The sequence below is a fragment of the Arvicanthis niloticus genome, chromosome 1 (genome assembly GCF_011762505.2).
Source record: "Arvicanthis niloticus isolate mArvNil1 chromosome 1, mArvNil1.pat.X, whole genome shotgun sequence".
In the NCBI taxonomy this organism is placed as follows: domain Eukaryota; kingdom Metazoa; phylum Chordata; class Mammalia; order Rodentia; family Muridae; genus Arvicanthis; species Arvicanthis niloticus.
In genome coordinates this window covers 134,647,273-134,671,545 of record NC_047658.1, presented here as the reverse complement: position 1 = coordinate 134,671,545, position 24,273 = coordinate 134,647,273, and the positions used below count along the sequence as shown (strand labels likewise).

Sequence of the window (24,273 nt, the reverse complement as noted above, 5' to 3'; positions counted from 1 at the left end):
ACCGAACACAGGAGAAAAGTCCCACTGTTGTTCTGATCGGAGTAGCCAATGGCCTAACTGAACCTGATGGAGAAAGAACCTCACCGTTTTTGCAGTTGACTTCATCAGAGCCATCAACACAGTCCCGGATGCCATTGCATTGCCTGCTGCCATGGATACAGCTACCATCTTCACATTCAAACTGGTCAGGTCTGCAGGTTCGAGAAGCTACGAAAGGAGATAACAATGATGGAATTAAGCCAGCCAAATGGCTTCCGGTCGGTACATAAAAGAGAACTGGCAAGTTACTTACGACAATTGACCTCATCGCTGCCATCCTTGCAATCAGGGTCTCCGTCACACCGCCATTTTTTGTGAATGCACTCGCCAGAGCCACACTGGATCTCACTGGTGGGACATTTGGTATGTATCACAGGCTGACGGCCACACTGCTCAAGAGACTCATCTGATTGGTCGGAACAGTCTGCGTCATCATCACACACCCAGCTGAGGGGGATGCAGGAAGAGGTGCTGCACTGGAATTCGTGGGCACCACAGGTTGGTGGAGCACAGTCCAGCTCATCACTGCCATCGTCACAGTCATCCTGGCCATTGCACACAAAGTTCCTGGAGACACAGCGGCCACTGGAGCAAGTGAACTCATCTGCGCTACATGTTATGTTGCCTGTTAAAGGGAGGATGCCCCATTGAAAGTACATCAGCATTTTTTTTTTCTCTTTAAATACAAGACTCTTATTGCCAAATCAAATACATTCATCTTTGGTGATTAACTTAAGCTTTCTAATTGAAAAGCTATAGTGCTGTTATACTGAGAACAAGTTTCTAAAATACGACAAAACAGTTTCACAGTATAAAATAAGATGCAGCCATACTATGTATAAGAGCGGAAATAAAGGACCAAGAAAACGGTAGAAGGCTAGAAACTAATTTGAGATGAGACCCACAACTGACACTTAAAGGGACAGTGTTCAAAAGCTTAAGCTGGTATTGGGTATTTCATTTTGGAAGACAGAGTTATATCTAGACCAACCTATTGTATGTCAGCCCAAATCATATCACTAGCTGAGAATATACATTACACATCAGCTATAGGTATAATGGATATTAAGATACTATCCAAAAAGAAACAAATCAAAGAACACTCTACATGGTTCCCTCCTTTTGGGTTTTTAAAATAAACATTAAGAATACCATCTTAATCGTTTTTAGTTTGTTTGTTTGTTTGTTTTAAAAATCATTCCTGCTAGGACCAGAATCACAGCCTAGCAACCTCGCATGTGATTGATGACAAGGTATTCATAGTAGCCAGTTTAGATTTTGATTTAAATTCCTGACAAACATACTGAGGTTATAATTTGGTGGGAATTGGACAGGAGACCACGACTCTCTTGGGAAGCAAAGTGTAGATTTGTGAGGGAAATGTTTGGCAGCTCCAGCGCTCGCCATGGCACGCTATGAAGTTCAATTCTATGACTGAATGTGAAACTCATTGGACTAGGTGCAGTGGTATGACCCTCACAAAGTGACTTGTACATGCCAGACTAATATTTGACCTGCAAGGACCCTGAGCTCCCTTGGATACTGCTGGAGCCTGAACTTAAACTCATCAAACTCGGGTTATAGAGGCACCTTAAAGGGGCAGTAGTTTGTAAGAAGTCAGGGCAATGTTTATCTAACCTGCAGATTTTCTCCAGGGCCTCACCTTTAACATGGAACACTTCATTATAGACTTTCCAAGAATATAAGCATGACAGAATAGGAAACAGCGCTAGCTTTCAGAGATAGGAATCATAATAGGACACGAAGTTCGGGTAGACTTTGTAAGAATTTGCTGGCAACACGCTAGATCATGTTTCGCTGCTAACTTAACCGTAGATTCTAGTTGGTGGAAATGTGTGTCTCATATACTCACATTCCTTATTCCAAGAAGCTAATCTAACTGAACCTAGGAATGTGTCTGCTGGTCCCATCACCTTCTAGTTTTATTGAGCCACTGTAAGAAAGGCCCAGGAGCTACTGTCATAAAAGACAAAAGCCCACATCCTTGCTACCTCACTAAGCTATGCTAAATGTACTATGCTGAACATAAGCACCAAGATGACTTCTCTGCTTGCTTCTATTTGCCTGGAAGACACTCCAGGCAATAACCAATTACCAGGAAAAGGCCTTTCACAGTTTTATGGTGGTTAGGAAGAACAAATATTGAGCAGACAGCGAAGCCACTACAAAGTGGGCCAGCGGCACTGGGTCTTCAGGCTTAAGTTAGCATCCCTTGCCCACCTTTCTTTAGGAAAAGGGTCTCTGGGTTATGCCACTGCACACTGGTCTTCTTACCACAGTTTTCTTCATCTTCTCCATTGTCACAATCATTTTCCCCATCGCATCTCCAGGACACTGGGATACACTGAGTAGAACGGGCGCCACAGCTGATTTCATTTGTGCGGCATGTTCTCATATCTGTTGATGACATACAGTCTCAAAAGAGCCTCCAAACTGGTCAGTGCAAAGCTGCTGCTCCCGTGCTGCCTGGAAGTGCAACACCTGGGACTCAGTGGTCAGGTACACAGGGCTCACTGAGTAGTGGAAGCCAGGCAGATCCTTCGCCAGCTCCGTCCTTAGAAGCTACGCCAAGCAAGGCCACCTGGCATCGTACCCAAGAACCTTGACCAGGTTACTCCTTCAAGGTTCTGCCGCACGCTTAGTTCTGGCTTTTGTTTTACTTGGCACAGTTGAGTTGATTTGTTAGCCTGCTCCTAGTTCATTACGTATGTTTAGATATCAGTGAGCATACCAGATAATGTCACCTAATCCTGACTCCATTAAAGGTCAGATGCACTACTACCTATGAGACCTTTGATGGAGCAGTCTCCTGCCTAGGCCCCCTTTCACATCTTTCTTTATAACCACAAAGCAAGACTATGCCCTGGTTATTGATTTTCCCATGTCATTCACCACTGAAACATGGGGATGAATCTGGGCAGATCCTGTTTAGGATCCTGGAGTTTCTAACTCACTGACAAAACTGTGCACTTCTTTGCTAGAAGATGAAATGAAAGTTCAACCTTAGTTATTTTCATAATCATATCCTAAACCTAAACTTGGTTCCTGTCAATCCTATTTCTTCTGTGTGAGCAGGCCTCTACTGTGATGGGTCCTCAGGCTTGTCCTCATCTTAGCATCCAAATGATCCCAGTTTGATGGATGCCAACACATCTTTCTCTGTGGCTTTGGGACTTGCCCCTGCATATCAGCCTATGAGACGACAGATTGATTTGTACCTTTATGAAATTTTTCTTACTCAATAACAAACTCTATGGCTTCTTCTTTTGCTTACATGTTTGTCAAACATCCCCCAAATTACCCTATTACTAATCATGTTCCTGTTTTAATAAGAGCATGTTTTCAGAATATGAAAAATCTCTGTGTTTCAAAGCTTATGTGTGACTCTTAGGAAATCTTCACATCTTGATTTTACTTCCAGGATCAGGGAGCCATCTATCCAGTTCCTGTCAAACATTTGAGATCTGTGCACCTAGTCAAGGAGTTCTTAATTGAATCTGCTGGCTTCAGTCTTAAGTATTCAATGAGGAAGCTACCCAAGAGAATGTCAGTCTTGTTAGACTAGGGAGAGCAGTCTTTAAAGGAGAGGGAATAACTGTTAATAGCTTGAATGACCTTCAAGTCAGTTGGCCTCAAGTTTAAGGCAGGCAAAGAAAAATGAATGCCGAGCAATCGATAAAGCATCACTTAGAACAGAGACAGAACAGCACAGCAGAGGTCAAGTCCAAAGCAAGTCAAGGCACTCACGGCACTGTTCTGGGCTTTCATCAGAACCATCTTCGCAATCAGGGTCCCCATCACACTGCCATCTGTTAGGAACACACTGGCCGTTTTTGCACACGAAGTCAGACTCAGCACATGTCTTCTTTACTATAAACATTTATTCTCAGAGTTAGAATTAAAGTCAATTACTCCAGACCTCAATTTTCTGATTAAGGTAAAAACCTTATTTTGATGTATTTCCCTTTAAAAATAATGTTGGATCAACTGACTGGCATTCAGATTGTTGGCATCTCCAGGGAGAATTTAGAAAGCTCATCTTTTTCTCATAGGTTTTAGAGGAGGGAGTTATTCATTAGAGAGACTTGGAAGGTGACAAAGTCAAGGAAAGGCAAAGGTTGTCCATTGTCTTATGACCCAGGGTCATCTTAAAATGAACTTGTCTGAGAACAATGTTAGCAATGTGGATTTCTTCCAACTCATTCACTCACACTCTCTGAGGTGTTTTTTCCTCCAAGACCATTTTCTGTCCCTATAATAGACCATTTGAGAGTGGACAATTTATAAAGGAAAGAAACTTATTTCAGCTCAAGGTTCTGAGCTGGGAATCCTAAGAGCATGCCACTAACACCTGCTTACTATTGAGTGTGGCTCATTTCCTAGCCCACTCTCTTAGTAATTAATCAGGGCCGGGAGAAAGGATTTATTCCCTCTCACTGATCTAATCACGTCCTAAGTACCCTACCATCTCTCAACACAATACTATTAAAAAATCAAACTTCAACATGAGCTCCAGAGGAGTCAAACAATAGAAAAGATTTCCTACTGGACCCTAGCATAACTGATAGGGAGTATGTGTGTCTTCATATACTTCATATCTCGAAATCCCTACAGTTTTGCTCTAGGAGGGAGGAGCTGAGGGAGGTAAGGCTGGAACCTTCTCAGATGGGACTGGTACCCTTATTAGAAACATGAGTGATGATTTGCCGCCTTCCCATTCCTCCTTCTCCTTTCTCCCCTACCTTGAAGGGACATGGGAAGAAAACAGCCTTTGCATTCAGAAAAGAGATCCTGTATCAGACACTCTGTCACTTCTTTGTTTTGGGACTTCCTAACACCCAGAATGCTAAAATCAAATTTCTATCATTTAAGCCTTCCTGCGGACAGTATTTATGTCACAGCAGTATAAACCAAGGCTGTTTCAGGGACATTTGTCACAATGCATGCATTTAGTGTAGCGGTATGTAGAGGTATGCTCAAGAACTGCATATTGCCACTCTTGCTGGTCTACTGGGGCAAAGGAACTCACCCACTAGACAAGCATAAAGCCAATGATAACACTTAAAACAAGTGGTAGGACTTGGAATTCAAAGAGATTTTAGGCTTTCAGCCAAACTTTGGTTTAACATCAACCAACTGAAAGTCACTGGAGCTGCCAGGACTAAGTCCCATAATTCACAGCTCTCATCAAATACCCTAAGGCAAAATATCAATTCTACTACTAATTCTTCCTATGGGGAATTATGCTACAATTCGCCACTCATCAATTAGACCAGGAAAGTAAATACAAACAAAGCAGGCAGCTTGATCATCATACCCACGAAAAGGTCCTAGAATCTGGAAGAATTCCACCAAATTAGCTAGATGAGATATCAACACACTGTGATCGTCTTTTTAGAATAGATTCCTCCATCCCTATGTGTGTATACTTTCTACCCAAGCATCCATTAAAAAACTCCTCTAATCAATTTTCTGTGTTTGTAAATAAGCCAAAACATAAACTACTTTGCAAATTTAAAAGAGACCACTAGGCATGAGGGGTTTAAGATGGGTAGAAACCTTGAAGGCTAGGGCTTACTCTTATGCCTTTCTTGTTAAGCCTATAAACTTGGAAGACAGTCACTTTGTAACATTTAGCATGGGCTGATAAATTATCATGATCCCTAAGGGCTTATTCATATCCTTGAACATAGCTAAGGAACCATGTGAAGCCATGCCAACTCATAAATTCACCCATTTTAAAAATCACCATAATACAACATTAACATGGCAAATACTATACAAGGTCTGTGTTCTCCTGGGCCCATATGGAAACAGAGGCCAGATTATAGGGCTTGATGCTATAATTCAACTTGTGATCAGCTCTGTAAGTTGCAAAAGAGAGAACAGAGTAATGGCCATAAAGAAAGCAGATCATTTTACAACTAGAAAATGCCATGATATGAAAGATCAACTGTGCGAAGATAAATAAGGGCACGTCTCCATAGAGTTCTTCTTTCTCAATTCTGAGCATATGCCATAAGGGCAAAGAAAAGCTATTCGAATCAACACTGGCATGCAGATAGAAAGCGTTCCACAGGGGAGGAAAGTCATTAGATACATCCTCTAGGAACCCACAGAAGCAAGTGGCATAGGAAATCCATGCTCAAACTGATCATAGTAGTTGTCAAGTGCAAAAATGAGCCTTCTTGAAAATTGCAACTAGGTACAGGTCAAAGGTTAGATGGGGACGTTGGAAAGTGGCTTCAGGTGTTTTAAGTAAATGTGTAGTTTTTCCATTTCAGACACGCATTTAAGGCTGCTTTGGGTGACGCCTACACCTTCCCTGTTTACCTCTTGGGAGCCAGCAACAAATCTGCTGATTGATATGTTTGATTTATCCCACCCTAAGAGATCCTAATTCATTATGCTGTTCATCTACCGATTTCCATCACCCAAATCCTTCTACCATGTGACTAGTAGAGAGTACTTATGCAGAAAGGACTTAAGAAAATCCAGTCACTGCTCCTATGATGACCCAGGTAAAACCTCCTGTAATGGGAAGTATAAAAATAGGTATAAGATGTCTTTTGTCTGATACATGATGTTTTTGGTAGCCTTGCACCTTACAACCATAACACAGCTGAAAGTCCTCTTAGTGAGGACTTAGTGAGATGTGAGATGAGAGAACTATAGTCTGTAGACCGCCTAGAAGTAGCAGGGAACTGTTCCATGAGTGAAATCTTTATATTAAAAGCACACAATGGAGAAGGACAGCACAGGAGAGCTATTCTTGGTCTTGAGACTTGGGATGTTTCCCCAGTTGCAGAATGAACTTTCCGAACTGGCACTGGCACAGAAACCTGGGGTATTGCTGCTGCTGTGACATTTTAAGGTCTCTTGAGGTGGGATAAATTAAATACAACAACCTGCAGATTTGTTGCTGGCTCCCAGGAGGTAAACAGGAAAGGTGCAAACATCACCAAAAGCAGCCTTTTGTGTGCCTGAAATGGAAAAACTACACCTTCACTTAAAACTTCTGAAGCCTCCTTCTAACCTTTGACCCATGCATGGTTGCAATTTTTGGGAGGGCTTATTTTTGCACTTGACAACTAGTATGGTCAATTTGAGTATGGATAATGTCTGAGACATTTTAATGCTGACATAAACAAAGAAGTGCCAAAGGCATAATCAACATGGTAGTCAACAAAACCCGACATAGCCTTTTTTTTTTTTTTTCTGTTCCCCAAGTGCTGGGGTACACATGTGCCTTCACACCCAGCATTGCATGTACCATCTTTCAAAAGGCAAATGACAATGGTCACACTAATCTTCCCTCTTAACATTGGACTGGGGTTTTTACAACACAGAACAGAGTGAAAAAGTAAACTTCAGCAAAAACTCCAGGTCCATGTGATGTTGACATACAGTCCTTAGCTTTATGACATGAGGTCATGGGGCTAACACACACAGACATTTCTCACAATGACCTTTTGATAGGTTCTAATCAATGGTATGCGGTTATAGTGACATTCATTTCGGAAGGGAATATTTTCTAACCCACCTAATGGTTTTGCAGAAGCAAGTATTGTGAACAGAAAAATAGAATCCTTTTCTGATCTTTGATGTGTGTTGTTGTCTTGTCATTTTTATAGCAGTTAGTTAACCTCTAAGCAGTTAGGGGATCTTGTAGTGTGCATAGCTTTCTACTATTCTTGGATTAGAGCCATTTGCGATGTATCTATTTAAAGAGGTATCTATTTTATTTATGTGTACATGTATATTTCTGTATAATTGTATGCTGTTTGTGTGTACTCACGTGCATACACAGGGGATGCACATGGATGTCAAATAAGGGTGACATATCCCATAAAACTGGAGTTACAGGAGGTTATGAGATGTCCAATCTGAGTGGTAGGAATTGAACTCAGGTCCTCTGAAAAAGCTGTACACAATCTTAACCACTAAGACATCCCTCCACGAATAACCCCCCACCCCTTTGTATATTTATAAAGTTACTTTATTTAAAATGTGGAGCTTTTATTCCATATTAAAGTTCAGTTATTGTAACTTCATAAATTTGACAGAAACCATCTTCTGAGACATACATTCTATATAAAGTTACTTTATGCAGTCTTCTGCCTGCTTCTATGTCTGGTTCTCTCTTTCCTTTCCCAGCTTCTCACAGCACATTTGTCTGAGGTATGATAAATCATATCTTGTCATCTGAAAAAAATCCCACTTGGTAGTCAACATTCCATATTCAAGTTGATTACCTCATGTCAAATATTCAATTATATTCCTCTAGATCAGCCTAGACTCACTGGACTCTGGCAATACTTTAGTGAGTTTTACTTATAGGATCTCAATATATTTGCAGAAATTAAAAGAACATGTGCTCATTTCAATCAAATGCATGAAGCTTGGTGACAAACACGACCACCCAAGTCTTTTCTTACCGCAGTTCTTCTCATCGCTGCCATCCGCACAGTCTTCATCTCCATCACATTTCCACAGCAGGGTGATGCAGCGGCCATTTGTGCACTGGAATTGGGAGCTATCACATTTGGCTTTCTTCCCTAGGAGGAGGAAGGGACATTGATCAATGCACGCATAGATGGTAACTTAGAGATACAAATTCCCCGAAGCCGATGGATAGGGACAGCTGCAGACTCAGCAAGCTGGAACATTCTAGGGGTCAGCCTTGGATGGCTTTGGGGGGCAGTGGATAACAGTTGCAGACTCCTTCACTGGGAAACAAACTAAAACTGAACATCAGAGTTCCAGCCTTTCTCCCAGAGATCCACAGCTGTGATACCAGGTTCCAACTTGTGGAATACAGAGAGGAATTATGTAGCTTCTAAGAAATCCAGACACAGGCTGGCCAGTGATAATTTTGGCTAAAATGTCAACATGTACCTTGTCTCCAATGGTAACCATAACATTGCAATGGAGCAACATGATTCTCAGTGTCTAGAGAAGACCCAGCTGAAGAGCTAGCAAAAGAAAACTTCAGAAGAAAAGAAACCACCTCTGAGAAAAATTGAGGGTTAGAAGAAGATTACAGACTTCAAATAGCTTGGGAATGTATCAGCAAACATGGACACCCAACAGCTAACTGTGCTCACTGACAGGAAGTTATGTTCACAGTCTGATTGAAAAGAAGATACAAAACACCAGGGGCATATTTCTGAAAAAATGTGAGGGAAGGAAGAACCTGCCCTAGAGAGAGCTCCCATTGCCTCCTTCAGGAGAGAGTCCAGAAGGACTTACTGTTGTAGAGAATAGCTTCAAACACACAGCGGGAGACACTAACAGGCCTGACCCTCAATAGGCTGAGGAGAAGGTGTATGACCATGTGTTGGTTCTCAGGAAAAGTTTGAAACACAAAAAGATACATATAGAAAAGCTTATAAAATGAGCATATAAAGAAAATATTTTTGCATAGCTGTGCATCATGTGTTTTAAGCCCTTATCAGAGTATTTTTTAATTAACTTAATTTATTTATTTGTTTTTAGGTGGGCCTGTGAGGTAGATGGCTCAGTGGGTAAAGGCACTTGCTTTCCAAGTCTGATCACCTGGGGTCAAGCTCTGGAACCTATGGTGGAATGAAATGACCCCTGAACTTTGTCTCCCACCCTTCACACCAGTGCTGTGCACCCTGAACAAACATTTTTTTTCAAGGTTTAAAAAAGAAAAAAAAAAAAAAGAAATACTCATTATTGAAAACAAATATCTTTATAAACTTTTTCTAAATCAAAGGCCCACCAAGAATATAGTGTTTCTGAAGTGACAGTAATGTCTTAGACCTTGGATTTCACTTTTTATTCACTCACAGGCTCACCAAGAGCAACCGTCAACCCTGCCAAGTCCATCCACATGAAGCATCCTCTACAGAGCTACCATTTTAACCTTGTACAGATATATTTGCATGTGCCTTTTCCATGTTTTGATATGTTTGGATATACACATACCTGCCATTGTGTTGTGGATGCCTACAAAATTTAGTGCAAGTACCATGTTGTATACAGGCAGCCTAGAATCAATAGGCTAGACCCTATGGCCCAGGTGTGAAGTCAAACCATTGTGTTTTGAATGAGAATGGCCTCCGTAGGCTCATACATTTTAATGTTTGGTCCCCAGCTGGTGGAACTGTGGAAATGATTAGGAAGTTTCAAAAGCCCACACTCAGCCCAGTCTCTCTCTGTCTCTGTCTCTGTCTCTCAGCTCTCAGCTTTAGTTCCAGTGTCATACCTGCCTACCTGTCTTTATGCTCCCCACCATGATGGTCATAGACTGACCCCCTGAAACTGTAAGCAAGCATGCAGTGAACTGCTTTCTTTTATGCGTTACCATGCACGTGGTGTCTCATCACAACCATAGGACAGTAACTAAGACAACCACTGCTGTGTGTTTAAGTAAAGGAACAATGAATTGCCCAATAAATTGTAGAGTGTAGGACTTATCTCTATCATTATGAGATGCATGGCTATCTCTCTAAAAGAAGGGGGGGTTGATTTTCCTTCTCTTTAGTTTTTGCTTCCAGGATCCAGAGGTGAGATGGCTCAACAGGAAAGGGCACTTGCTATCAATATTGAGACATCAGCTTTATTCCTATAGGATTGGAGAGAACTGCTTCCTGTAAGTCGCCCCCGACCTCCCATCTATGCTATGGCACACGTGTACATATAAACATGAGTAAATAAGTGCAACTTAAGTCCTTTTTGTATCTAAAAATACTAGACATGGTGGCTGGAATAGTGATCTTGGGCCAATGGAATCAGATCAAGATTAATGAACTTAGATAGGTCAGAGACACAAGGGGCCATCACATGGCCTCTAGACTCTTCTTTGCATAAACTGTATGTTTGTGGCCAACAACATGCAGACCACCCTAATCCTTTAATAGCATTTCCTGGCCACAACCATAGCTTTACTCAAGAGTGAGTCTGCTTATCACTAGCAAAAAGCAAACGACTTGTGAGACGGCAAGCAGAAACAATGATTGATAATGGTTGTGTGTCTTTAAAACTGAGGCCACCTTTGGAAAAACAATATGTTTATACAAACCAGCTCCAAAACCAAGTCAAAAGCATCAAGACAGCATTGTTAGGAGACAGTGTGGTGCCATGTCTAACTAAGAGAGAAAAGGAGAGCAAGCTACTAGAGCCACTGATCTGATTCTGATTGCCCGAGTTCAATGACTTTGGCTCATTATGGACATGCCCTTTAGAGAGGTGTGAACTAAGATTTTCATGGTGGTACTCCATGGCCAGAACAGTGAATGTTCATACGCTTTAATCATTAACACTTCTATCCTTCTGCAAGACCAGATTGCATTGCAATAAAAGGTGCAGCTCTTGTCCCTTAAAGGCCTCTCTTAAATACACTGCCTCGACTTGCAAAAACCCAGCATGTGTCCCAGAGTGCATGCAGATTTGCTGGGGGAGGGTGGTTTCAAGCAGAAAGCCTTCAGATTTCCTGCCACCTCTCAGCACTTGCAGCTGGGGCATGCTGGCATAGAAACAGAGAGGGCAGAGGCAAGCACAGACTGGAACACTTGTGTGAACCACACAATGCTCTAGTTGCTCTCCCTGGTGTCAACTCCACCCTGCTGTTGGGGAGAATTCTGCACGTTTTGTGGCTAATTCCCCAAGAGATTAAAATTCGTCCCAAGACAAGATTAACACCAGGGTGTGGCTACCTTTCAGTACTATGTATATTGCTTTTTAAAACTATATGGGCCTTTCTGCTCTTAGTCGTTAAGCCAGCTAGAACTTGGCTACTGAGCAATATAACTTGATGATATTTTTTACCACCGCTTCATAATGTTTATTTGTTCTACAAATATTTCGACAAATAAAAAATACTAGGGAGTTACAAAGGTGAGGTGAGCACCAGTTGTTTGTTTTAAAACTGAGAAGCCAAGTGTGAGCTACCTGGTGGGAGGTAGCTGCCTCCTAGCTCTCTCCTACTTGCCCTCCCTCCTCCTACCACTGTGTTCTTAGGATGCTCTCCATATTTTCAGAGCTGGAGGTCTATGGTCCTGGGCCCATTTGCTACAGCTCTATAACCTTTCACCTTTGAGGACTACAGAAATGGCAGGAATCCACTCAGAGGACTTTGTTAGAAAAAAAAAAGGGGGATTTACACTCAGAGACTATAGAATGAAATGGAAAGGGTAGCTCCCTGCAGTTAGGATGCAGTGAAGGTGAAGAGTGACATCCAAGGCTTTCATTCTGAAGAGCAAGTAAAAAATGAGCCAAAAATATTAACATTGAAATCTACATAGTGAGCATAATAACCATGTCATCAGACTTCGAGAGAGATTTGGAAAAAAATAATATTTCTTAGGCCAGGATTAGGCTTGTGGGAGAGGACAGCCTCAAAAACTGAGGCTTGTGTGATGGATTCTGTAGACCCTTAAGCTGTCTTGGAGCTAAAAGTCCAACATATAACATGATAAAGCTAATATACAGTTCCTAGTTGTTCTGGACTCTGGATCCAGTTGTAATACACATGCTATCAACAGTAATGGTTAAGTTAAAATCCCTGGAGGTTTTGGCTCAAAACAGAGTTATAACAGACATAGCATTTTCATCTGTTTCAATATCCTAAAGCAGAAAGGGATCTAATGTCTAGCTTTTCTTTTCTAACATGTGTCCATGTCGCCAAGGCTTCTGCTTGCTTATCAGAAAGGTGTATGTTACCATGACACACAGGATGCTCTATTATTGAAGGGGAAGAAAGTACGAGGAAGACAGCGGTTACCAAAGCATCCCTGCTTGTCTAAAAGATGATGGAGAAAAGGATGGATGGGAAGCCAGCCGGCTTGATGAAAGGTCCTCTAAAGAGAATCAATGAAGCCGAGCTTCATGGCTGTGCCTCTCAGATTTGCAGCTCCCTGAGCACTTTCAGAGGCTGCTGCCAGGTAAAAAGTGCTCCCTGTTTCTGTTTACTTCTCTGTTCCATGCACAGCAGGGAGAGCTCAGCCACTAAATTGAACACAGAGACCCCAGACACCCTCCTGGGACGCCACAGATTTTCTCCACAGGTCCCCAAAAGATTCTACCTTTTCATTTGGAGGTTCTGCTGAGACTACTGCTGCTGGGAGGTCCAGAACCAAAAGCACCACATGAATTAAGAAGCTTTTGGTTCTCAAAGCTTTGGGGATTATAGGGTCGTAGACCTGTAGTCTATTTTCATCCACAAATGTTAAATCTCAAGTCCACTACTACAGTACAAAGAGGGAACAGGTTGGCATGAAATTGTCCACCACCAGGTTTCTTTTAATTGTTAAGCTGAGCTAAAGATATGGTACAACATAAATAACCTTGAGGATGGAAATCCTAGGGACTCTATACCCCTGCATCTGTCTGTTCTGAAAGGCGGGTAGCTGGAAGTAAAATGCAGTTTCCAATGGGTTCCTTAAAGCCTAAAGCTGTGGTATTCTCAGAAAATAGCTTGAGGCTAAAGGAATGGGGGTAGGGGTTGGCTAGAGTGGAGAGGCCTGGGGCCTGGAGCTCTACCTCCATTGCAAATGAGAAAGATTCTCTTGGTATTAGTTTAGAAATATGAAAAGGCTCCTCTTCTGCGAAGAGATCAAACTTTCTAAGTTTCCTTCTAGCTTTGATATTGAGCAGGAATAACTTTGTCTTTTTGAGCCTGGAGATTTGAGTTCATCAGTGTCTACCCACTCACATGGCTATTAGAGTTCGTAATAGATACATCCCCCAAAATGCTTCTGTTGCTGCTTGTATAGGTGGCACCAGGCTTCAGAAGGTATCCATGTCCCAGGAGGTTTGCTTACCTAAACACTTAACACTCACTCACTGGGACCCACAATTAACTGTTCACCGGCCTTGGGAGATGGAGGAGTTTGAGTGTACAGAGAAGTCAGCTTGCCACTCTCTGTTTGGTTCTTCAAGGGTTAACATGGAAAATCAGCATGTGAGCTTCAGTAAAGCACTGCATAGGCCTTACAGTGAATAGCCTAGCTGGCTTTCAAGATGGGCCACAGATTTCCCCATAGGCTTTGAGTAACGTTGGCAGGAGTCCCCTTGCTTGAATGCCTGGAATATTGAGTATTCCAGACACCAGAGTATCAGGCTCAGCAAGTGTGAACCTGTAGGGGTCTTCTATGGCCACATTCTGCCAGGCCCAGCATTCACTGCGCTGGCTGACATGGGAAGGGTGCTATCTCCAGTCCCTTTCCTTTGGCATTTCTAGGGCCACCAAGGGCATTTATTTTTAGTCTACTTAGACTCTACTGCTTGCTAATTTAATGCCAATCCTATTCATAGGCTAAAACTCCTTTTAGGACAAGCAGACTTCTGAGTCAGCAAAAAAAAAGAAAAAGAAAAAAAAAAAAAAAGAAGTTTTCCTACAGGAATGAGAGACTATCAGCAGCAAGTTCTACAGCAAGGTGCCCAGGAAGGAGGCCCTGAGATGCAGAATAATGAATTTCACAGTTCAGTTGTCACAAGTTGTTCCCTTTACACCTGATAGGGAGTATCTTAGAATCCTAGATACAACCAAATGCTTTTGATTGTTGGCCAGTTGCCGCTTTAAGACTTCTCACGTCTTCACTTGTTAGTTCTATGTGACCCTTCCCCCGCTTTCCCTCCTCACAGTTTGAAAAAGAAAAATATAGTGATTTGCCCAAGATTACCATGGGATGACCTAAGATCTGAACTCAGGTACTTTGGCTCTAAATCCCATGCTACCTACCAAGCATGCAAATGACAGTAAACAATTTAGGACTGCATAATTCTAGAAGCTTTCATTGGCTTAGAATTTGCCTAGCACAGTCTGCTTAAATCCATCAAGGACGAAGTAGTTTTCCTTCTCAAGAAGGACACTCTGCAGCATAGCTTTATAGTTGAGATAGGATCCAGTTCCCTATTCCCATTGTAGGCTTTTAAATATACTGCTAGAATCCCCCAGCAGCTTTTCCTAAAAGGACTAAGTGTCTTGATTTTCTTGATCAGTGTACATTGACCAAGTCATTGTGAAGACTCTGTACCTTTATCTGCCTGGGGATGGAGAATAGCCCAAGGGGCATCAGCATGAAGACCAAGAAGTTACAGAGGCAGCACATCATGGAAGAGACTTTGTTTTCAAGGTTGTACTTGAAATTGAATACTGAATATACTGTTAATCCCCTATAAGCCCTCATGTGTGTCACTAGGTTCAGATAGGAGATAAATGAAAGTGTTTTGTAACAGACATGTTGATGATATCCCAAATATAGGTTCTGAGTACATTACATAGGTAACGTTTATCTGGATGGCTTACCAGACATGCAACATAAAGCAGTTTGATCCAGAAACCCACCCCCTTCTCTTGGAGTCTTATCCTCGGTTGGCTTGCCATTTACTCTAACTCAGTAGCCCAGGGGGAGCCAGGAACCTTCTCCCTTGACATTGAGCCATCAAATCTTGGCCATGGCTAACCCCTCATTTCTCACTCGGTCTAAATTTAAGTTGCCCTTCCCTTTGCCTCCAGGCTGTTGTACTCTCTATCCAAATTAAGGGAGTGATTTAAGCCACTTAGAATACCCAGAAGGGCCCAGGATAAGATCATTTCCTGGCTTCCCACTGACTCCAGAATTGAGTCTCAGTTCCCTACTAGCTTCCCCTGACTTCTTCCTCTCAGTCATCCCCCACCATCTGCTCTGGCTACAACAGCTGAGCTAACAGCTCTAAGGGGCTTCCCTTACTTCCCCTGCCTTCAACCATTCTCACTGATGTTTTGGTTACGTTTGTCCATCTGATTCCACTCTCTTCCCCACCAGGAGCAGGTTCAGATAGCACTTCTTCATGGAAGCACTCTGTGCCCCTCTGGGTCTTTAAATTCTCTCCCCAGAACCAGGGGAGATCTGGCTTATTTCCCAAAAGTTTTCATACCTTTCCCAGAGCCAGTGCACTGAGGATTTATCACCCAGCATTCAAAGATGTGCTAAGTCCTACTCAATAACCATGGATGTATTGGTTGGTTAATGAATTAACCTGTAAAGCTCTTCTGCATTATAGGCTTTTGTCAAAATATTTTCTCAGCTTTTCTAAATTTGAAGTGAAGTGTGACCTGCTACATGAAATTTTGCCTGGTAGAATCCTTTGAAAGATAAAGTTATAAAGGTACCTGCTTTCTATACCCATGAAAATACTTTCATCTCATCTGTGTGGCAACTTATTTCAAAAAACAAGACACATTGCAGACCCGTCTGCCATAATGAGGGTGTCAGCCACATTTCCACATGAGAGAGATTCTAAAACACATGGAAGATCTGGGAAGGTCAGGAGGCTGGTGTGTCAGACACAAGCTTACTTTGGATACACTACTGCTCTTTGGGGATGCTGGCCAAAGCCACTACTGCTGTTTGCATCCTCATCTTCATGGGGCCATTTGGCAGAGATAAAATCCCTTCTGGCTTTGGCATATTAAAGTCTAAGTTGCTGGTGATTTCAAGGAAACATTATGAGCTCTGATGAAAGCAGCATGTGGGAGCTCACAGGACATCTTCAGCTGATGTCGGTGGCTTTCGTGATTAAGAAGCACCAGCTCTGCTCACTCCATTCACAGCTTCTATGCTCACCTCTTTTTGAATCTTGACTTTCCTGGTTTGACTTCCTACAAAGACATGGCACCAGAAGGCTGGCTTTCTGGCTTCTGTGCTGACCTGATATCAAGTGGTCTTGAGCAGATGTATAAAGGAGACTGGCTTCAAGTTCATCAGCAACTTAGACTTTAACATGCTAAAGTCAAAAGGGATTTTATAACCTGCCTGGTAACCTCCCTGCCAGTTAATAACTTAGATCTTAAGAAAGCATTCTTAGGAAAATTCAAGTTCAGAGGCAGGTATAGAGACTAGGGCAGCATACACTAAATTCTTGGCAGGAATTGTGGTTATAACATATGAACTCTCAAATGTCAATCATCACTTCCTGGAAAACTGCACATCTCCTCACCCCCTCACCTCCATGGCAAGACTGTTTTTGGGCACCCAAAGACTACTGGCCAACTGCCAACCCAGATGCCCCAAGTTGATGGCAGAATTGGCCATTCTAGTGAGTGCCTGGCCTTTCCAAGTTGTAGTTTCTTGCCCTAAATGTACTTCCTAAGTGCTGGCCCAGGCATACCCTTTCCCCACAGTGCGTCTCTACCAGACAAAGCTGGTGAAAGGCCCCTTGCACAAGCATGGAAACATTTCTGGAAGATCTCTATGCTTATTCTTACTCCATGTAGTGGTTTCTCTCTTACATTTCTAATTTAGAGCATAAAAATGACTAACAGGCCCAAATCATCCAGGGTTCTCTCTCCACCTGAAGGCAAAGTAGGTCCAGTTTCTCGTGTAGCTATACCACAGCTAGCACGTCTAACTAGTCAGAACTAACCATGTTTAGGGCCATGATTGCAAACCAACCCTAGAGCTAAGCAGAGAAATGCAGATTCGTATTAAAAACAAATAGGGTAAAATTGAACCAGTTTTCGCTTACAAAATCAGGTTCTCCGAGAACTGGGTTATAGCATGCCTTGGAGACCCCAGAAAAAGCTACTAGTCCTCAGATTATCCCCTCCTCAGCTAGGAGGGGAAACAGTCTTAGATGCTTCCTTTTTAATAAGTACATTTCATGCATAACCTCCAAAGAAGGGCTTCTATTTTTCTTGAAAGCCATCTGCTGGCTGTGGTCTGGGGGCGGGGGGGGGGGGAGCCATCTGGGTGGTTATCTCTTGAGGTTATCTCAAGTTAGATGACCCTATCACCTTAGTGCCACGTGAAGGGCAGTTGCCTTAGTCAGCTGTGAGACTCTCGTCCTTGTAAGCCAGGTCTATATGTGACAGGCATCATTCCAGACCCGTTTTGGCTCTGTGATGTGCTTAATGTCTCACAGGCTAGCACCTATGAGTGGCTTTCCAAAGCAGGGTCAAGTCAAGCCAATCAGGGCCAGGACCAGAGGCAGAGGCTGAAATGGGAACTACCCCATCTCCATCTTACCTCCCCTGAGAACCACTTAACACCCTGTGAGAGACTAGAAATCATTTACCATACCTTTTCTCTTTCTACTTGGTAAGTGGCAGGGTTTGGGAATCTCAGCCATATGCCTAGGGCCCTACCAGTGCTCTTAATCTTTAAGGCACGTGTTTTACTGCTCTGACATTGTCCAGGGAACAGAAAGGGGCCCGCAACAGCTCTTTAGCTCTTCTAGAACCTTCACAAAAAGTACTGCACTGAAGTTCTGTCTGTAGTTATTCACCTTTTAGAAAGCAGAAACGTGATGTTCAATATTGCCACTGTTTAGAAGGTGAAAGAGAGCCACCTTTCCAAGGAGTGCATAGTGTTTGCAAATGCAGTGAGTTGGCCCGAAGTCTTACCATATGCCAGCTCTACTGAACTTGGACTTTATATACTCAGTGTAGGCCTCTGGAGACTCAGGCATTAAAAGTAAAGAGTTGCATCGAAATAACACAGCACTAGAGTTACTGGTAAGTTACAGGGGAAAAGGTTGTTTCAGGCTTTAGGAAATGTGCTGCCCGTGAAGCTTGGATCATGACTCTCTTTTCAAAAAGAGAGCCTTCACCTACATGGATTGCTATGGTCTCTACCTTCTCTTGGTGCTCTGGTAAGCCAGGAATTATTTCTCCTGGTCTTTCAGATTCCTAGCTGCAGGTACTCTGGTATTGCTCAATCCCAAGGTAAGAGAAGTAACCGTCACTGGTCAGGTTGGAAGAGCTCTTGCAGAACCCTGGCTCTGAGGACTGTACAGCACACCACAGCTTAACCTATACTAGGCTGGAGGGAAGAGTCCTAGAGCCCACATGTATTCTATCATCGGCCCTTATGATGTCTCCTTTGTTAACGTCCCTTGTTAGCCTCACTTCAGTTCCTTACAGAAACTCTGTGCACACATTGCCTGCCCTGTGTCAGGTAGTTTGGAGCAGTCTCTGTCTCTCTGTCTCTCTGTCTCTCTGTCTCTCTGTCTCTCTGTCTCTCTCTCTCTCTCTCTCTCTCTCTCTCTCTCTCTCTCTCTCTCTCTCTGTGTGTGTGTGTGTGTGTGTGTGGACAGAGGGAAGGGTTGGAGAGAAAGAGTAAGCATGGAAGGTCTGGGCAGAAAAATCAGTCCTCATGTTTTGGGGCTTTGAACTTATGACAAGTTTGCTACAGCTCAGAAAGAACTGCTTCGCTCACTCTGACTAGTTAGGTTTGTGCCTGGTTCTCTCTTCCACTATTTGCAGCACCACCATATCCCATTTGCAGTAAAGGAGGAACCCAGATTATCCCCACTTTCCTGATCCCGGCTGAACAACTTCTGATGTTTGACTAGCTTTTTGCAGCAGTCTGGGTGCTTTCCTACCACTCCGTAGAAAACAGCACCTGATGGAAAGTTAGCACTTTAAACATCCCAAGAACAGAAAAGGTTCTGCAGCTAAAGCGACTCCTTCCTCCCACCTCCCTGGATCACAGTCAGTAATGGATTTTATACATTCATGTTTTGAAATATTACAAAATATATAACGCGAGTCAAGTCACTCTTCTGAGAGATGGTTTAATAAGTTAACATTACTCATCCATTAATGATTAATGTCCGCGCCTGAAATGTTCTGTTAAGCAGGGCTTCTCTGGGCACATAGGTTTGTCACACGTAGGATCCTAGCTTCACTAAATGTGGACCCTTCTCAGAGTGCAGCTGGAGAGAGCGCCAGAGGGAAAGGCCCCTCTGAGCCTGGCTGATCTTAAAGGTAACCCAGCTGGGCAGCTCAATTAACTCCGCGTAGACACGTGACCAAGCTAAACGCAATCCAGCTACCAGCCAATCGCATGAGGCAGAAAAGCCCTGCCCAGCTTCTCACGCTCCGGACAGCGGAACCAAGGGCCCAGGGGCGCTGGGAGACTTAAACACCCCAGCATAGCTCGACAGACTGCTCGACCACACACTTGAAAGTTCGCTCTCACTCCAGGACACACGTGACCGCACGCAGGCGGGCCTTCTAAGCTACCCAGCGACGCGACAGGAGATGGGGACTGTGGACTATTTAGAGCTGGGACAGCGTTCTGCCCTAATTACCTAGAGCTGGTTGGCAAGCAGGCACTTTGGTGTCACCTCTTAAGGCCTCTAAGACCTCTTCAGTGGCCCGCCAAGGATCAGACCGAACCTTGTTAGGAAGGCGTCTTATCACCTGCTCTGGAAAGTTGTGTGACCCAAGATGGGGTGCTGAAAGCACACAGGGCTCTGAAGCCAGTGTGCCGACCCCCGGGGACTCGACAGTAGTCACCCCCGCCCTCACCAAGCTCCTGTCAACTCCAGCTATAGCACCACACTTTCGGGTCTTATTGTGTAGAAAAAAGGCTAATTACAGTCACTACACTGGGACTCAGTTTCTCTGGGGGAAAGTGTTGCCCAGGATGAGGCTCCGCAAAGTAACCTGATTAAGTCTTGATCCCACTCCCCTCCCCCGTTCAGTTATCTCAGAGACCCCAGAGGGTTTTAAACGCTGCAGTAACTGCGGAATCCCCGGGGAAGGGAGAAAGAAAAGCACTCGGAGGACAGTCCAGTTGAAAGCCACACTTGGAGCCTGAGAGACCGGCCGGCGCCTGGGGAGTCGCAGTCCCGGGCGCAGGCTGCGTACTTGTCATGGCTCGGCCTCTAGGCTGCCGCCCACCGAACGTGCGCCTGCTCACGGCGCGCGAGGACTCCAGGCTCGGCTGGCACCTGGCGCCCGGTGTCCTCGGAGACGCCCACCTTCACCCACTGTGCGCTCTCAACCCTGCTTAAGTCTGAGGGGCGCACCCGGGCTTCCAGGCCCCATGCTCTGCCATGGTCCTAACAGCCCGCCTGGCAGAGGAGGCAGAACCATTGTTCAGTGGCTCCAAAGCCCACATCCCCTAGCCCTTGTCAATGGGGGCTGAAAGCCATGTAAAACAGAGGTTCTGGAAAGAAGGGGGACACAGAAGAATGACAACAAGTTCAAGGGACGCTTTAGGACACCCTAAACCCCACCGTCCCCCGGGCCTGGCTCCCAGTAACCTCGGCTCTGACAGCTCAGAGGCGCCACCCGGGTGGGGAGGGGAGGCAGGAGAGGAGCGCGGAGAGACGCCTGCTAGGAGGGGATGGGCAAGAGGAGCCCCGGGGTCCCCCAAAACGCAGCGATCGCAGACGCCCCGGCTTGTTTCGGGCCGAGTGCGGAGGGGCGCGTCCCCACTCACCGCTTGCAGTGGCGCCGCTGTCCCGGGGCGCCCAGCACAGCGCGAGCAGCAGCCACAGCGCCCAGCGCGCGGACGTGCCCATGCTGCCCGCCCGGATGGTGCCTCCGTCGCGCCGTCGTTGTCGCCGTTCGCTCCGCACAACAAGTTACCAGCCCTTCGGAGAGGAGGAAGGAGGTGGGGGCGGGGAGGGAGGAGGCGAGGAGGAGGGGGAAGGAGTGAGGAGCCGGGAGCACGGAGAGCACGCAAGGAGCTGGCACCCCTTCCCTGCAACTTGCACGCTCTACTCCCCGCCAGCCACCCACCCAGCCACCCACCCACCCACCGGGTCACCTCCCCCGCCGCGGCCGCGGTGTGCGCGCGGACCCTGCGGGCGGAAAATAATGCAGGCGTTGCAGAGAAGGGGAGGGAGAGGGGAGGGAACGGCGCGGGAGGAGGGGGCGGGGAGCTCCTTCGCCACCGGGGACAGCTCAAGTGAGCGGTCTGGGGGCACCCACCCGGGCGGCGGCAGGAGCGCGGCCGAGCGGCGCGGGGACCCCAGCGGGGGAGCTCAGCCCAGCAGCTCCGGCACGCACCCCTCTCCCGCGCGCAGTGAGGAGGGTGCGGGGGCAAGTGGCAGCGTGCGTGCGTGAGTGGCTGGGGCTGGGGCTGTCGCCGCCGCCATCCGGACGGCTCCAGGGGCTCGGCTGCTCCGCGCGTCGGCCCGGGGCTCACGGGGGACCCGGGGCGGCCGCTGGTTGGCTCGCGCACCGTCCTCACCTCCAATCCCGGGTGCCTGTCCTAATTTCCTGATCCAGGGAACCTGCGGCCGGCCGCAGCAGCCGTGCGCTCCCTAGCTCCCTACAGTCGCTACTGTACCCTCCTGGCGCCGTGGCTAAGAGCGCTGATGCAACTATTGCCGCTGTTGCCAACGCCTCCGGGCTTGATGGGGCTGGCAATTGAGGGGTCTGGGGGCAGCAGGAAACCCTTTTCCTCCCTCTCCTGAACAGGTTGATGTGGTGAGGTCGGTAGGTAGCATCTTCCAGGGGACTCTTCTTTCCATCCTGAAAGTGATGAAGAGGAGGGGTGCGAACGCTCCGCTGTTCTGCTGTGGGGTTCGGAGTCCCATCTCAGTGGCAAGCTGAGATGCCATTTTGTTGAAAAATTAAATGTGGCTTTAAGTAAGAGTGTGTGAAAAGAGAGGGAGAAAGAACAAGAGCGCTCCCGCGGTTGTGGCTTGTCCTCTGTAATAGAACAAGACTAAAATAACCAAGTCTGGGATGGGGAGGAGGGAAATTGCCAGCGCAGCTCTGCATTCTCTCATCAACGATTATAGTTAATTGCTAATTGCACAAAATGATAGTTTGAGGGCCTGTAATTAAAAGCTTAACCTTTTTCTGGTTGGAGGAAGGGGACCCCGGTAGATTTATTCTCGGTATAGTTTGTAACGTTCAATTATAAGCGTTGTGGAGGGAAAGAAGGAAGTAAAGTCAACCCTCCCAGAAAGGATAGGTTGGGGGGGAAGTGGGTGTCAGACAGGAACTAAGTCTATGATTTGCTCTTAGTGTACTTCAGTTTTCTTGAACACATCGACCTGGTTGAGATGCCTTCTGTGCTCAGGTCTAAGCAGAGTAGAGGGATGTACCGAATTGTTTCACCTGTTAACGTGGTGTGTACACTTCTGTTTTATAAGTTTCTGTACCTCGAATGAATCCAAGTTGACAGATTTCAGATTCCACGTCCTAGCTTTCTTCTGGCATGGTTCCCCTGTTTATTTGGGAAACTTCCTGTACCCAAGAGACCCTGAGGTGATTCTCAGCCAAGACACATTTTGGTCCCGGTAATTTAGCATCATTGTGATTGATAAGCCCACATGCAGATGGGATCTTCAAAGCGGCTCTCTGTGGATGCTGTTGTGTGTAACAGGAGGGTAGAGGATGGGTGGAAGCTGCATGGGGAAACTCGGTCCATGCCATTTTACAGTATGGGTGCTCACAGCTAGAATTCAGCCCACAGACCAAGTTTGAGGGCGGTGGTCTAACTTTCCTATCTCCGAGGCTTGAAAAACTCATAGTCACTTTACAGCTAGTGAAATGGGTGGGGGACACAGGTGAAGTCAATACGAACAGGCTCAGTAGTTAACTGAGAGGTCACGTGCTTGTTTTTAATGTTTTACTTGAGAGAGAAATGTACACTACAAGGGAGACATTGATATGATACAATAAGACTTATCTTTGACAAACAAGTATTATGCTTTCTAGCAGAAATAAACTGTTGGTAAGCCAAATTATTGGCTCTAAACTCAATCTGGTGGGGTTTGGTGGTCTATCCTTCGATTCTGCCTCCATGCAACTACAAACGATGAAAACAAACCACTCCCTTTTCTGTGCCTGCCTTCTGACCCATCAACTGAAAACAGAAATGACCCACATGATCCTCTAAATCTACTGCGGCCTCAAGAACCAGCTCTCTTTCAGACCTATCCATTATTGGCTGAAAGAAGTTACAAAGAAGGCATGCATGTGATTAACATAGAGAGTAACTGATAACTAAAAGAATAAATTAATCACGAGTAGATAACGTGGGCAAACGAACGGAAAGCCTTCGGGTAACTGTGTGCGTAGTACTATTTACTCCCACAATCCACCGAGTGAGTTAGTGTGTCCAAACAACACACACTGAACAGTGCTGGGCTCTATGCTACGCAAGGCAACTCCCATGGATAAATACTTAGCTGAGGAGGTCATGGGAGCTGGTCAGGGTAAGAGAGACATGTTGAAAATTATAGCAGTGTTTTATATACGGCGCTGTAATCCAAAGTTGTTTGAGATGCTGTAGAACACAGAGCTGGGGCTGGAGCTGGGGTTGATATTCAGTGCTGGGTTACTGCCTGGCATGCACAAAGTTGTGCCTTCCAGCTGAAGCATCACAAGGATGAATGAATGAATGAATGAATGAACGAACAAAATGAATGAATGAATGAATGAATGAATGAAAAGGATTACAGGGGAAACCTAGCTGACTTGGTTGCAGGATGAGAATGTAAAAAAAA

The 24,273-nt window shown here is 45.1% G+C and overlaps 1 protein-coding gene across 6 annotated transcripts in view; it reads right to left on the bottom strand.

Moving 5' to 3' along the window:
- Vldlr (very low density lipoprotein receptor) overlaps positions 1 to 22,111 on the bottom strand; it is a 32,964-nt gene extending 10,853 nt beyond the window's left edge. For 2 of the 6 annotated variants that reach the window (XM_034496749.2, XM_034496760.2), the window contains exons 1-5: positions 21,246 to 21,451; positions 8,499 to 8,618; positions 3,808 to 3,930; positions 293 to 664; positions 85 to 207 (exon numbers count right to left, since the gene is read on the bottom strand). In XM_034496749.2, coding sequence (XP_034352640.1) covers positions 85 to 207; positions 293 to 664; positions 3,808 to 3,930; positions 8,499 to 8,618; positions 21,246 to 21,327 — 820 coding nt within the window. In that variant the 5' untranslated portion in view covers positions 21,328 to 21,451. Of the gene's footprint in view, positions 1 to 84; positions 208 to 292; positions 665 to 2,334; positions 2,527 to 3,807; positions 3,931 to 8,498; positions 8,619 to 21,245; positions 21,452 to 21,739; positions 21,846 to 22,001 lie in introns of those variants that run through there. The other 4 variants (XM_076918802.1, XM_034496740.2, XM_076918804.1 and 1 more) reach the window with 4 other exon arrangements.
- Between the last annotated feature and the right edge of the window lie 2,162 nt (positions 22,112 to 24,273).